This window comes from Pelobates fuscus, chromosome 5 (assembly GCF_036172605.1).
Source record: "Pelobates fuscus isolate aPelFus1 chromosome 5, aPelFus1.pri, whole genome shotgun sequence".
In the NCBI taxonomy this organism is placed as follows: Eukaryota; Metazoa; Chordata; class Amphibia; order Anura; family Pelobatidae; genus Pelobates; species Pelobates fuscus.
In genome coordinates this window covers 291,400,584-291,414,319 of record NC_086321.1, presented here as the reverse complement: position 1 = coordinate 291,414,319, position 13,736 = coordinate 291,400,584, and the positions used below count along the sequence as shown (strand labels likewise).

Below are 13,736 nucleotides of genomic sequence, written 5' to 3'. Positions count from 1 at the left end.
GCTTCATGCCAGGCCGCCAACTATATGAAAACACACGCAGGGGAGTTAGCACGATCTGGCACATGGGGGCTTCCAAGGCGCCTTCTCTGGCACTCTCTTTAGATGCGGAGAAGGCGTTTGACAGAGTGCTATGGCCTTATTTATTTGAACTACTCCAATTTCAAGGGTTCCCAGAGGCCTTTGTCACAGCAATACAAGCACTATACACAGACTTAAAAGCGCAAATACTCATCTCAGGGGCCCGCAAGAGACCCTTCACGCTAGGGAACGGCACTAGACAGGGTTGCCCACTGTCCCCATTACTCTTTGCTCTAACCTTAGAACCACTATTACAAGCCATTAGACAGCACCCAAACATACAGGGCATCGTAATAAGAGACACACCATTCACAGTATCAGCCTATGCTGACGATGTCATGATAACGCTTCAGGACCCATGCAGTCTCTCCGACACCTCACACAAGTACTGGAGCGCTTTGGGACGATTGCGGGGTACAAAGTAAACTACTCCAAATCCGTGGCCATGCCCTTCCACTTAGAACCCACGGACGTAGCCCACATACACGACAGGTATCACTTCAAGATAGCCACTGACGAATTCATGTATCTGGGGATACGACTGACAGCTAACACCTCCTCATTATTTACCCGCAACTATACACCCCTATTCCGAACTCTCCTTAAGGAACTAGAACAGTGGACAGACAGGCCCATCTCATGGTTGGGAAGAGTAAACTCTATAAAAATGAACGTATTACCGAGGATCTTATTCCTCTTTCAGGCTCTCCCGATACAGGTAACCAAAGGGGACCTAATAGGCATCCAAAGAGCTATAGATGCCTTCATCTGGCATAATAAACGACCAAGGATAGCGCGCGCCCTCATGTATAGACCAAAACCTAGGGGGGGACTGGGACTGCCCAACATATACGCCTACTACCTAGCTGCACAGCTGACACAGATAATACAGTGGCACGCACCACCAGGAAAACGAAGATGGGTGGACCTGGAGTCGCTGATGACAGGTCAGGACCTCCCACAATTTTTCATATGGGCGCCCAAATCCCAAAGAGCCATGCTAAGAACCGCGAACCCAGCCATACTCAACTCCATTCAGATCTGGGACCAAACTAAAACGAAGTACACCCTCAGTACCCAATTATCCCCCATGACACCGATCCTTAGAAACAGGGCCTTCCCCCCGGGAATGAGGGCAGGTGACTACAAGGGGATAGAAGCCACAGGGCTCCAAAGATATACCCACCTATATATAAACCAACAAGTAGTAACTTATGATCACCTAGCCACCAAAGCCACCTTACATACCAGAGACTACTTTAGATACATGCAAATCAGGGACTTTGCACACAAACCCGACGTAAGGAAAGCAGCCCTAACACCATTGACTTTCTACGAAAAACTATGCTACAACGAGACGACACAAACCAAACTCATCACACTAATGTACAACCATCTCATAGGGGCCCCGGACGGAGAGGACGCACTGCGTTATACCAAACAGTGGGAAACCGACCTGGGGGAGACACTAGAGGGCACGGAGTGGCAGGAGATATGGGAAGCATGCACCAAAACCACAATCTGTATAACACTTCAAGAGCAATCCTATAAAACACTATTTAGGTGGTACATGACACCGGTAAAACAGAAGCACATGAGACTGAACCCCACAGATGACTGCTGGCATGGATGTGGGGGGAAAGGAACATATATTCATATGTGGTGGGAATGCCCAGAGGTAGCAAACTACTGGCGCAATATAGTAGACCTTAGCTCCCAAATCCTACAACGACGACTGGAAATGGACCCTTGGGCGTGCCTACTCTCGAGACCCACTGAAGGCCTCCCCAGGCATGAACAAAGGCTACTCAATATGCTCTACCTGGCGGCCCGCAGGGCCTTGGCACAAAAATGGTCTTGTCCAGACCTCCCGAGTATTTCCCTGGTCAAAACTAAAATGCGAGATAACTATATAATGGATAAATTAACCGCCCAGGTACGAAACTCAATGCCTAAGTTCCAAAGAGTATGGGACCTATGGGAACAATACGACACCTAAGGGAGCAACCCGGGGAGCAGGGCAGCATCCACGCAGCTCAAAAAGCGGAAATCTAAAAACACGATTACTACCAATTATCACCCCATCACCCGGACGGGTGGCAGCGGCACCACCACCGGACGTGTGAGGGATCAAACTCGAAAAACACAAAAAAAAAACGCAACCTCAGCAACAACGGATATCTATGTACTTGTCTCTTACTACTTACCTTTTACTTTCCTTTTAACTTTCTTTTATTGAATGCAAGCTCTAGTAATTCATTAACTGACAAATGAGGGAATAAATCACAACACCTATTAGCAGTAGCAACTAATGGGAAGCAGGTAAACGGTCACATACCCTCCGGGGCCAGGGACCGAAACACTATTTCCCAACCCTACCCTCTAGCTACATGCTATTGTACATAGTTGATTTTGCTTGCCAACAAAATAGAAAATAACAGACGAAATGTATAACGGAAAAGCAACGTATAAAAAATTTAAAATGTAACTTATACCGCTGACTCTCTGTAAAACTATACCAGCAAATGTGATATCAAATGCATAAATGTAAAAGCTTATACGGTAAATCTCAAAATCGTCTGCTCAAAAATAAAGAATTAAAAAAAAAAAAAAATTTAAAACCTTTATTTAAAAATATTTGAAAAGAAGTTTATGGGTTTAGTTGAGAATCAGACCATTGTGACTGGAGTCTCTTATCCTGGTGAAGGAAGGTGTTGTCTAAAGCTGCCAGCAGCCTCTGCAAACTGTGCAGCTAAAGTTAACTTTTAAGGAACACCATAGGGTCAGGAACACAAACATGAATTTTTACATGTATGTTACCCTATGCTGTTAAAACCACCATTTTCGTGGTTTGCCCCCTTTCCCCTAAAAAGGTAAAAAAGGCTACCTTATTTCCAGTGCTGTGTGGGTTCGCCCACCACCGATCTGCCTCCTTGGATGACATAATCAGAATGAATGATTTTAGCCACTAATGAAGCAAGCCCTCCTGATGCCTAACCTGGTCAAACCCCATCCCCCCTCCCTCTCCTACCTATAATCTGTCTTAGGTAATACCCAAAGGCACATATGGTATAATTGCCACATAAAATGCAGTACCAACACCAAGATGTAGTAGACACTATTATTATTATTATGATATTTATAGAGCGCCGTCAAATTCCGCAGCGCTTTGCAATGGGCGGACAAACAGACATGTAGTTGTAACCAGACAAGTTGGACACACAGGAACAGAGGGGTTGAGGTCCCTGCTCAATGAGCTTACATGCTAGAGGGAGTGGGGTAAAATGACACAAAATAACACTAGGCCACTAAAATGACACTAGGCCACTAGTATAGGACGATAACCATAAGGGTCAGATTAATGGTCATATTGTTGATATTTATGACAATGTTATTCTACAGGAAACTTTCCAAAGGTCTACAAACTTTCTATAATTATTGCAATGTCATTGTCATTGTTCAATACTGTATTCTCCGACAAATGTTCATATGTCATGTATCACGAATAACAATGTACCATTGACTGTTATTGCAAATCAATACTCAATAAAAAATAAAATAATAAAAACTACAAAACTGGCAACGTCTATGGAAAAAATTCAAAAAAAATGCTGATACAGTAAAAGAAAGCATGAGCAGTAATTCTGTGCAATGAAATCTCCCAACTTAAAATTAATTTCAGTTTGCAATAGACAATGAAAAATGACCTGAATATAATCTAATTTTCCTGTTCAATGTATCTATATCAATTTAAAAAAAATGAAAGAAATTTCATTACTTTCTGCAAAAAAAGAAAAAATGTAAGTATTCAACTACAAGAAAAGAAAGAATATGGTAATATCACAGGTCTGTGACTCATAATCAACAATCATCTGTCTAGCAGTAAGTTAACAAAATACAGGTAATGAAAATACCATATCATGAAGAACATAACCCTACCTACCTGTGTATTAGGTATTTTCTGTACTTACCAGGACATACTGATAGTAGAAAATAATGGAAGGAAAAAACAATTGGGCGTGGGAATAATACTTGCCTCCATGTCATTAATAAAATCATTACTTTCCATCATGTTAATAGTACAATCTGGGAATTTTATAACAGACATGGAGACTCCTATTATGCTATTTTAAAGCTGAGCCACAAACTGAAAGGAGATGAACATAGGATCATGTTGGTTTGAACTTAATGATACCGTACGACATTCATATTCTTTCTGGCATAGTACTGGGCAAAGATTGGAGTTATTCATGAAATTCGGATTAAATACTTCTGTAGTAAAATACTTCATTCTCCAGGAAATATTAAAAGACACTCTGTTTGGAACAAAATCCCACGCATGCCAGTCCAGTGCCCTGACATCAGCCACAGGGAAGTTCTGTCCAGTATGAGACAAGGGGAAATTATTAACATCTCTAATAGATAAAGGAACCAAGGTTGAGCTCTTCAGAATGTGGTGATCAGAACCAAGGTCCCCTTGACACATCGTTGATACACAAGGGTCCTGAATATGAGATTGAAACGGGGGAGAGCGTAGTCCTGTTCTGTAGGAATGCGTCTGTTGCCCTCACCTCTGGGTCCAGCTGCCAGCTGAAGGAGAACCAAGGGAGTTGGGTGTTCAGCTGGGACACAAAGAGATCATTGTGGAGGGGTGCCCACAGGTGGGAAAGACGGTGGAAAATGGACAGGTGTTGATGCCAATCTCCTGAGTCCCAAAGGTGTTTGCAAAGTTCCTGTCCGCTTCGGTATTTTTCAGGCCCAGAATGTGTTCTGCTATCACCGATATGCTTTGACGGAGGCTGTAATGCCAAAACTCTCGAGTCATAATCGCTAACATCCTGGATTTCGTTCCCCCCAGATGATTGATATAGCAAACAGTTGACACTTGTATAACTTGAGAAGAATAGAGCAAGATATGCCTTTGGGAGAAAGACTGCAAATGTAAGAGGATGCCGCTATTAACTTTAGACAGTTGATGTGAATAGATCACTCCTCTGTGGACCATTTGCAACTGGTAGAAACCGTCCTGCAGCGCATGCCCCAGCCATGTAATCTGGCGTCCAATTCTATGATTAGGTCCTGAGCAGCGGCAAAGATTGCTCATCCGTTCCACGCCTCCTTTTAGGCGAGCCACCACTGCAGTTCTTCTCTGGATCCTGTGTCTAGTGAGATACAGGTTCGTAAGAGTGACCTGAACGCAGATGCGAAGTTTGAGTCTTTGAAAAGCCGTGGAAAGACTGCTTGTATGGAAGACACTAGGAACCCTAGGATTCCCGCTAGTTGTCTGAGAGAGATTTTCGGATGGCTCATTGAATGTCTGATCTCTTTTTTGATGGTCATTATTTTGACCATAGGATCTTTTGTACTGAATCGACATGGAATCCCAGAAAGTCTATGTGTTCTGGTTGAATGACAAATTTTTCCTAATTTATCAGGAATCCCAGGTTTTGGAGCAGGTGAAAAGTCCAAGATAGATGAATGTGAAGTTGTGATTGCGATTGAGACTAGAGGAAGATATCATCGAAGTAAATTATCAAGCGAACGCCTCGCGTCCATAGAAAAACAATCACAGGCTTCAGAACCTTGTTGAAGCACCAAGGAGCCGAGTAACAACTGAATGGGAGACATGCAAATCTCCATTTCGACCTTAGCTATCGAAACTGGAGAAAGTTCTGATGCTCTTCTGCAATAGCAATTTTCAGGTACACGTCTCTAAAATCTACTTTTACCTTCCAGTCTGCAGGCAACAAAATGTCCCGGAGGCAGTGAATACCTTCCATCTTGAAGTGGTGGTATTGAACGAAGCGTTTAGAGGGCAGAGACTGATAACCGGTCAGACCCCACCTCCTTTGTTCGGCAAAAGGAAAAGGATGCTTACAAAACCGGGTGTGTCCCAAGGGACTTCTTGAATAGCGTATTTTGGCTCCAGTTCCAAACTTTCCTTCGTAATTAAGTCTTGATGGTCGATGGGCATAATCATTTGGACTACCTGTATAGGATGAGAGATGAGTTCTAAATAGTACCCCTGTGCCATCTGTAAAACCTAAACATTTGATGTTATCCCAGTCCATGGCTAATAAAACACTGCAAATTTGCCCCCACTATAAGGTCACCTTCTGGTGGCAGATTCCCGTGCTCTGCAGGATGTACAAGGACGTCTGCAAGATGGGAAGAATGGATGGATGGTATGATCCTGTACCAGTCTTTGAGCATTGAAGGGACCTCTGTCTGCTCTGTACAATCCCCTAAATCCACAGTCAGACAGCTACTTCCTCTACCGGCCCCTCCAAAAACCTTGGGTGGAAACACCCACTTAAGTCACGTTTGCACTTTGTAAAAAGCGGTAAACGTCTTTACATAGTTTGCGAGGTTCGATTTTTAAAAGAATCGCCTTGCAATGTTCAGAAGACATCGCTGTAGGGGGTCATGTCTTGCCTTAATCCTGAGACTAACTGTTCACTAATACTACCGTGTAGACATGTATATTTAGTTTGGTTCTCTATGTTTGTTACTAAAAAAAAAACTCCTTCTGTTTATTCTGTATTGCTGATTGCTTATGCCTCATTAAAGAAAGAATTATATAAAAAAAGAAGACATTGCTGTATTAGCGTTGCCTACAAGGCAAACTTATCATTGTAACCAACCCTAAGTCACGTCAAAGTCAAAGAGCGGACTCAATAAGTTCATACAACCTTGTTATAGGGCCCAGGGTGTCCAAAACATTTTTTTTTATTTTGTGTTTTAGCAGTGCATAAGAATATTACAAACTAGCTTGTGGTGCCCCAACAGCAATCCTTAAGCTCTAGGTGTCCAAAAATGTATCTTGACAGTTCTTCAATGAGAAGTGATGGCCTTTTCTAGGCTTCCATCCAGATTTGCTCAGGAATGTAACCATGAATGAAACCAAACAAATCCAGAGAATGGGTCATTTAGTCATTTTAATGGGCATTTAGCACTCAATTCACTGTGACTGTCTTTAGACAGGGATTTGCAAGCCATAAGGCAAGGTATTGAGCTTTGTGCTTGGGAGGCTTCTATTCAGCTGAACAAGGGTGATGTAGATCATCTGGGTTACCCAGATGGTTTCTCAGCAGAACCATCACATACAGGTACATTGTCGTACAAACACAGACATACATTCATACACAGGCACACACAGAAATACAGACACAGACACAGACATAAAGAAACATAGAGATAGGCATATAGAGACATACATACACAATGATACAGAGGCATACATACACAGACAGTCATAAAGAGACATACAGACAAGGCATACAGAGACATACATACACAGACAAACAAAGAACCCTGCACACTGATACCGTGTAAATGCTCCGGCCATCCACAGTGGTGGATGCTCCGTGTCAGGCGGACGTTGCTGGATCCACCAGTAAAGTCTTCAAAAGGAATAAACGCAGGCAACACTCCAATAGTAAGGATGGTATATTTATTGGTAGGTGAACCACCCCATAGAAAGTGTGACATTTCAGCTCATGCAATAATGCTCTGCTGAGCCGAAACTTCGCACTTTCTTTGGGGTGGTTCACCTATCAATAAATATACCATCCTTACTATTGGAGTGTTGCCTGCGTTTATTCCTTTTGAATACATACACAGTCATACAGAGACATACAGACTGTACAGATGGCTAAAAGATAGATCCCCATCTGTCGTGCAACTTCAACAATGCTTTGAAAGCTGGGGCTCTACCGATTCCACATGCTTGCAGGATTGTATTTAGCATGGAGCAGTATTTGTGTGTTTGACTGTAAGCATGTGTTTGTATGGAGTATGTTTGTATGATTGTAGGGGTGTGTTTGTATGTAGTGTTTGTGTTTGAATGCAAGCATGCATTTATGTGTAGTGTTGGTTTTTGAACGCAGGTGAGTGTTTAAATATAATTTTGGTGTCTGATACAGAGGTGTGTTTGTATGTAGTGTTGACATTTGAATGCAGGGGTGTGTTTGTATGTTGTGTTGGCGTTTGCATGCAGGTGTTTATTTGTGTGTAGTGTTGGTGTTTGAATGCTGAGATATATGCACATATACATATACACATACACTGCCACACACGCACACACTGATACACATACACAAAGATACACACACTGACACACATTCAGATACACATATACACATATACACAAACTGATGCACATTCAGATAGACAGACGCACAGATACACACAAACACTGACAGACATACAGATAAACACATACACAATGATAGACATACACAAACACACAAAGACACACTGACAGACAGACATATACACACAGACACACTGACAGACATATACACACACTGACAGACATATATACACACAGACACACTGACAGACTGACAGACAGACATAGACACACACTGACAGACATATACACACACAGACACACTGACAGACTGACACACAGACATATACACACACTGACACACTGACAGACATATACACACACAGACACACTGACAGATAGACATATACACACACAGACAGACGTATACACACACAGACACACTGACAGACAGACATACACACAGACACACTGACAGACAGACAAATACACACACAGACACACTGACACACAGACAGACATATACACACACAGACAGACAGACATATACACACACTGTCACACTGACAGACATATACACACACTGACACACTGACAGACATATACACACACAGAGACACTGACAGACAGGTTCAGGAGGGTGGCTTCCCTGGGATCCAAAGTGCAGCCTGAGGTAGTTGGGAGTTGGAGGAGCTGGTTCTGCCCAGCCCCCCTCCTCTCTGCCTTTTCGTGCTCCAGTCTTCTTGGGAGGACTTCCTGCCATGCTGAGTTGAAGGTGGCCGGCTGTTGCTCCGCCCCTGCTGGGTGCCAGTCGCGCTGTGTGCTACAGAGGGAGCAGGGATATGACGTGTCATATCCCCGCCCCCTCCACACAGTCCGCGGCACTGCAGTTGGCGCTCGGCCACGTTACAAGAAGTGAACGGCAGGAGAGGGGAGCTGTGCGCTTCCCTCCTGCCGGTCACCCGGACTTTTGCGCCCCCGGGCCGGTGCGCCCTAAGGCGGCCGCCTGTGCCGCCTTATGGACGCGCCGGCCCTGCAGAGAGCTTTGCTGCCAGATTGAGCCGATTTAGTGGCTATTTGTGTCTGAACAGCGTGCGGGCTATTGCCCTGCACCTGCATAAAATCCTGGTTAATAGAGTGTGTGATAGAGGAAGACATGACTCCCATTGCTAAGGCCAAGGCCTTGTTAATGAAGTGTGTCATAGTGGAATCTAGGAGAGATTGGAACTCCTCTGAAGCCATAAGAGTGGCCTCATCTCTAGCATCCCTGTCAGAGGGGGGAACCCCAGACAGGGGAAGTGCAGATCCAGAGGCACAATAGATTTGCAAAGAAGCAAATACAATAGTAGCGCTAGGACAACACTACACAGTAAACCCAGAAACTAGCATAGTCAGAATAGGGAAAAAAACAGCACAATAATCAGGCAACTGAGCCCAGAAACCTGAAAAGGTAAAAAGTCTAAAGGAGAAAGAAAGGTGGTGTAAAGGATTAAGTAACACAACAAATAACTCACTGTAGTAGACAAAACAGGGTGGGAGTGTGCCATGGAGAGGTAGGGATTGTGTCCAGCAAGAGGCTCCCAAATTCACACTCTTTTGGGGGTGCAGCTATTGGGTGGAAGCTAAAATATCGGCACTGCAAGTGCGAGAGCTCATACGCAGTGACTAAAACCAAAAAGATGGCCGCTGCTAATGCAAGTGCGAGTACGCATACACGGCAACCAAAAAAAAACTTAAAAAGGTGGTCGCCACAAGAAGAATTGCACACACTCAGTGGGCCGTAGGTAAAAGCAGCCACCGAGAAAGTCCCCTCTGTGCGTGGCACGCCTCAGACAGCAGCAAAGATCACAAAATTCAGCCCAAGGCCACCGCAGATTTACCACTGCCACAGTGTGGACGGTCAAGCAAGAGATAGGGTAAGAGGCACCATGGTAGGGAGGGAGGCTTCAGGGAAAAAGGCCCCAAATGAGAAGGAGCATGGAAAATGCAAGTCCAACAAAGGAGCAAGGAGAAAAGGGGAAGTCAACACTCCCAGGGTGATAATAGGAACACCAAGTCACTGAGGATAATAATCTGATAAAAGCATATATAATACCAATTATATTAAAACTACAGGTGGAGAAGTAAGATGGAGCAGCAAAGAAAGAGGAGGAGTCTAGGAATGTCACACCTTTTATGGCCTATATTGTGTTAGAATTGGTTGCAGTTTTTCTAGGCAATGTTTGTGTTATACAGATGATTTTTTTTTTCTCATAAAAATTTGTTATTGCTGCTGAGAAAAAAAAAAAAAAAGAAAGAATGCATATACTCGCCTCCGTGTCTTTAATAAAATTAGTTTTTATATACAGTAATTGATTACCATTGGGCATACATAATCACTACTAACTCACTTTAAACAATTCCTAGTTATCAAACACGTTATGACCCTTTTACTACAAGAGATATTTGTTTTCTTTTGGCTCTGCTTTACTTATGTGTTTTGTTGTGATCGCTATATATATATATATATATATATATATATATATATATATATAGTGGGTGGCCAAATGGTATATTACCTGATTCACTCACCTACAGAACCCTCAATAAAATTAATAGTTGGCTGGAAGAGTCTCAATGTTTCAAGCACAAGGTGCAGTTGATCGTTATCCAAGCTTCCCACAGACATCTCAAAGTCTTTGATAACACTGTTAATTCCACATGAGACAATTTTGCTGACTATCCAATCCATGTCACCTACACAATATAAAGTACCAGATATTAATTTATCATCCAACAAGCAGATGTGCAAGTAGATTAAATATTACACTTGCAGCAAGTATAAATTCAAGGGAAATAATACACTGATAAAGTGCATAATGTCTATAAAAGATTGTCCATCCTCACCTAAAACTTTACTTTCTAGCTCACCAAAGCGATTTGCTTTCAGCAAGTGGTATGGAAGCTCACTCATTTTTCTCAGATTTGGTCTATCACCTGAAAACCACAAGGGCTGTGGTGCAACCTAAAAGGAGATGATGCAAAGTTAGACCAAATACATTTTCTGCCCATACTCCAGCTTAGCGGATGATGTTGTTTCAAATACAAATCTCAAAAATAGGACATTGATATGAATTAGAGTTTTTACAGTTACCTTCCTGTCAGCGTTCAGGGATTTCTTGATCAATGCTAAGTAAATGGGACGTTTTTTACCCATACTCCATGTGCCCATAAAATATTCAGCCATTGTACGATGCAATTTGATTTTTTCAGAGCCAGTCAGGTACATGTCCCGAGCCACTTCAATGAATTGCCTGCAGACAAAAGGGGAATAGAGCTCTGACTGTGACGGGAAGAAATGCTGATGCACTAATGTGTGTGTGTATATATATATATATATATATATATATATATACATATATATATATATATATATATATACATATATATATATATATATATATATATATATTTAACTGCAATATGTTTAATACTAAATGCTGAGATAAGTACTAACTCCTTAAATGTTTATAGTTTTATGTTTGCCTTATATAAACAACTAGTAACCTTCGATACTTTTTTTTCCTTCGATACCACAGTATGTAACAAGAAAGAGCCAACTGTCCCTCATATGTTCCTGTATAATAATAAACAACCCGGCTATTAAACAGGGGAGGTCCAGTAAAAAGTCTGAATGGCTTACCCTTACTTCTCTCTGTGTACAGTATAGGGAGGGGAGACTCAGTCAAGCCCTCTACCCCATCACAAGGGACAGGTGGTCCACAATCCTGGGCATACAGTAGGCCTCTCAAACTCTGGCCCTCTTGATGTTGCTGATGCCGTATGCCCAAGGGATTAATAACAAGATTTTTTCTGTGTGGTTCTCAAATCAAAATTGAAACATGGGCCATCCAGCTTTCTCAATATGTCTATTGGAATAGTACTAGTTAATCCATAGTGCTTGGGCTGTTCGTTTACCTTTTTGGAATTGTTTGAGAAGCACTGAGCTCTTGAGCAACTATTAGATATGACACTAAATGTTTATTACCTTGAATATATATATATATATATATATATATATATATATATTTCAAATTCAAACCTCTGAATTTATCCTCTACTATATACTCTGTCCAACACCTCCCACATCTACTTAATCTGCTCTTCCTTTATATGCTTTTCTTTATTAAAACTACCCCTCAGTCCAAGTTCCACATTTTACTACCCACTTTCATTCCATATATAACCAGATGTGCATACTTGGCATACCTGTGATATAGGCCCAGTACTGTACTACCATCTGCCTGCCTCTCCACTAGGTAACCTTCCAAGTCATAGTGTAGACGAGTCCAAGACAAAGTAGGAAATCGGATTACATCATTGCTAGGAGGGGCCCAATACTGGTATATATCTGAGAGAATGTCATCATCCAATGACAGTATGTCTTTCAGCTCTGCTTCTGAGAGCCCATTCCTGCAATATATAACATTGAAGATCAGTGCTCATACACTTGTCATTGATTGGGATTGGCGTAGGTTATTTATAGTGTAATCTGATTATGGGTCACGACTGCATCCACCGAAATAAATTTTTCGCCATTAATACTATATTGTAATTGCTGAAATAAGCAGAATCATATAAATGTGGTGATCAATTGTAATACATTGTTAAAACACAAAAAATCTAAAGTATTTCATTAGGTGCATTGGTTCACTTTACATTGCCAGATTCGCATCATATCTTGTCTACCCTCTGTTGTCTTGAACTAACTTGCTTTCATTGAGTTGGACTGTAAATTACATCCTTGGCCAGTGGCGTACAACCGCGGTTGCAGCTGCAACTGGGCCCGTCACTCCAGGGGGCCCGGCCGCCCTGCAGACCCCTGCAACCGGGTGCCCACCGCCATGTGTTGCAGTCCCGGCCCACGCGGCAAACCGCCAGGCTGCACGTTCAAAGGGCCCATCAGGTGGCCCATGCTGTTAGGGCCACCAGATGGCTATAGATTTCCAGGGGGCCTGGTCAGCGCTGTGTCTGTATGTATGTGTGTCTGTATGTAGGTGTCTGTGTGTGTGTCTGCCGGGGAGGGGCCGATGGATCAGTTTCGCACCAGCGCCCCATTGAATGGTGTGTACGCCACTGCCCAGCTGCCCAATGTCATTTCTGTGCAAAAAATACATCTGTCGTCAGTGCACTCTTGCATACTGGCGAAATACATTATCAGCTTTTGTCAGGGGAACCTTCAATGCGCCATTCCCTCTCTCACTAGTTTATTTTAGCATTCCCTGCAATGGCTAATTATCATGTTGTTTTTTGTTTTTTTAATAGTTTGCCACCAGCTCAGAGTAATGCTATAAGAAGCATGTGATTGGACCTTTTAAGGGAAGCTGTGATGTTGACAGGGGCATGGAAACCAGCGTGAAGAGCTCCACCCAGTTATAGATTTCAAGTAAGTTTATAACTTTTTAAATCATTTTTTATGGGGATGACCTAAATACCAAAGCTGAATAGGGCATTGTAGATGAAAAATGTATTTAACGATTGGGAACTGCTAATGTAGGAAACACTATGGAGAAAGACTGGATATGCAACAAATGAAAGTTCAATT

The 13,736-nt window shown here is 42.5% G+C and overlaps 1 protein-coding gene across 1 annotated transcript in view; it reads right to left on the bottom strand.

The window, feature by feature from the left end:
* Positions 1 to 13,736, bottom strand: part of NWD1 (NACHT and WD repeat domain containing 1) — a 72,415-nt gene that overhangs the window by 33,056 nt on the left and 25,623 nt on the right. The window contains exons 9-12 of the mRNA XM_063455429.1: positions 12,401 to 12,604; positions 11,286 to 11,445; positions 11,039 to 11,156; positions 10,724 to 10,888 (exon numbers count right to left, since the gene is read on the bottom strand). Of these exons, the coding sequence (XP_063311499.1) occupies positions 10,724 to 10,888; positions 11,039 to 11,156; positions 11,286 to 11,445; positions 12,401 to 12,604 (647 nt within the window). The remainder of the gene's footprint in view (positions 1 to 10,723; positions 10,889 to 11,038; positions 11,157 to 11,285; positions 11,446 to 12,400; positions 12,605 to 13,736) is intronic.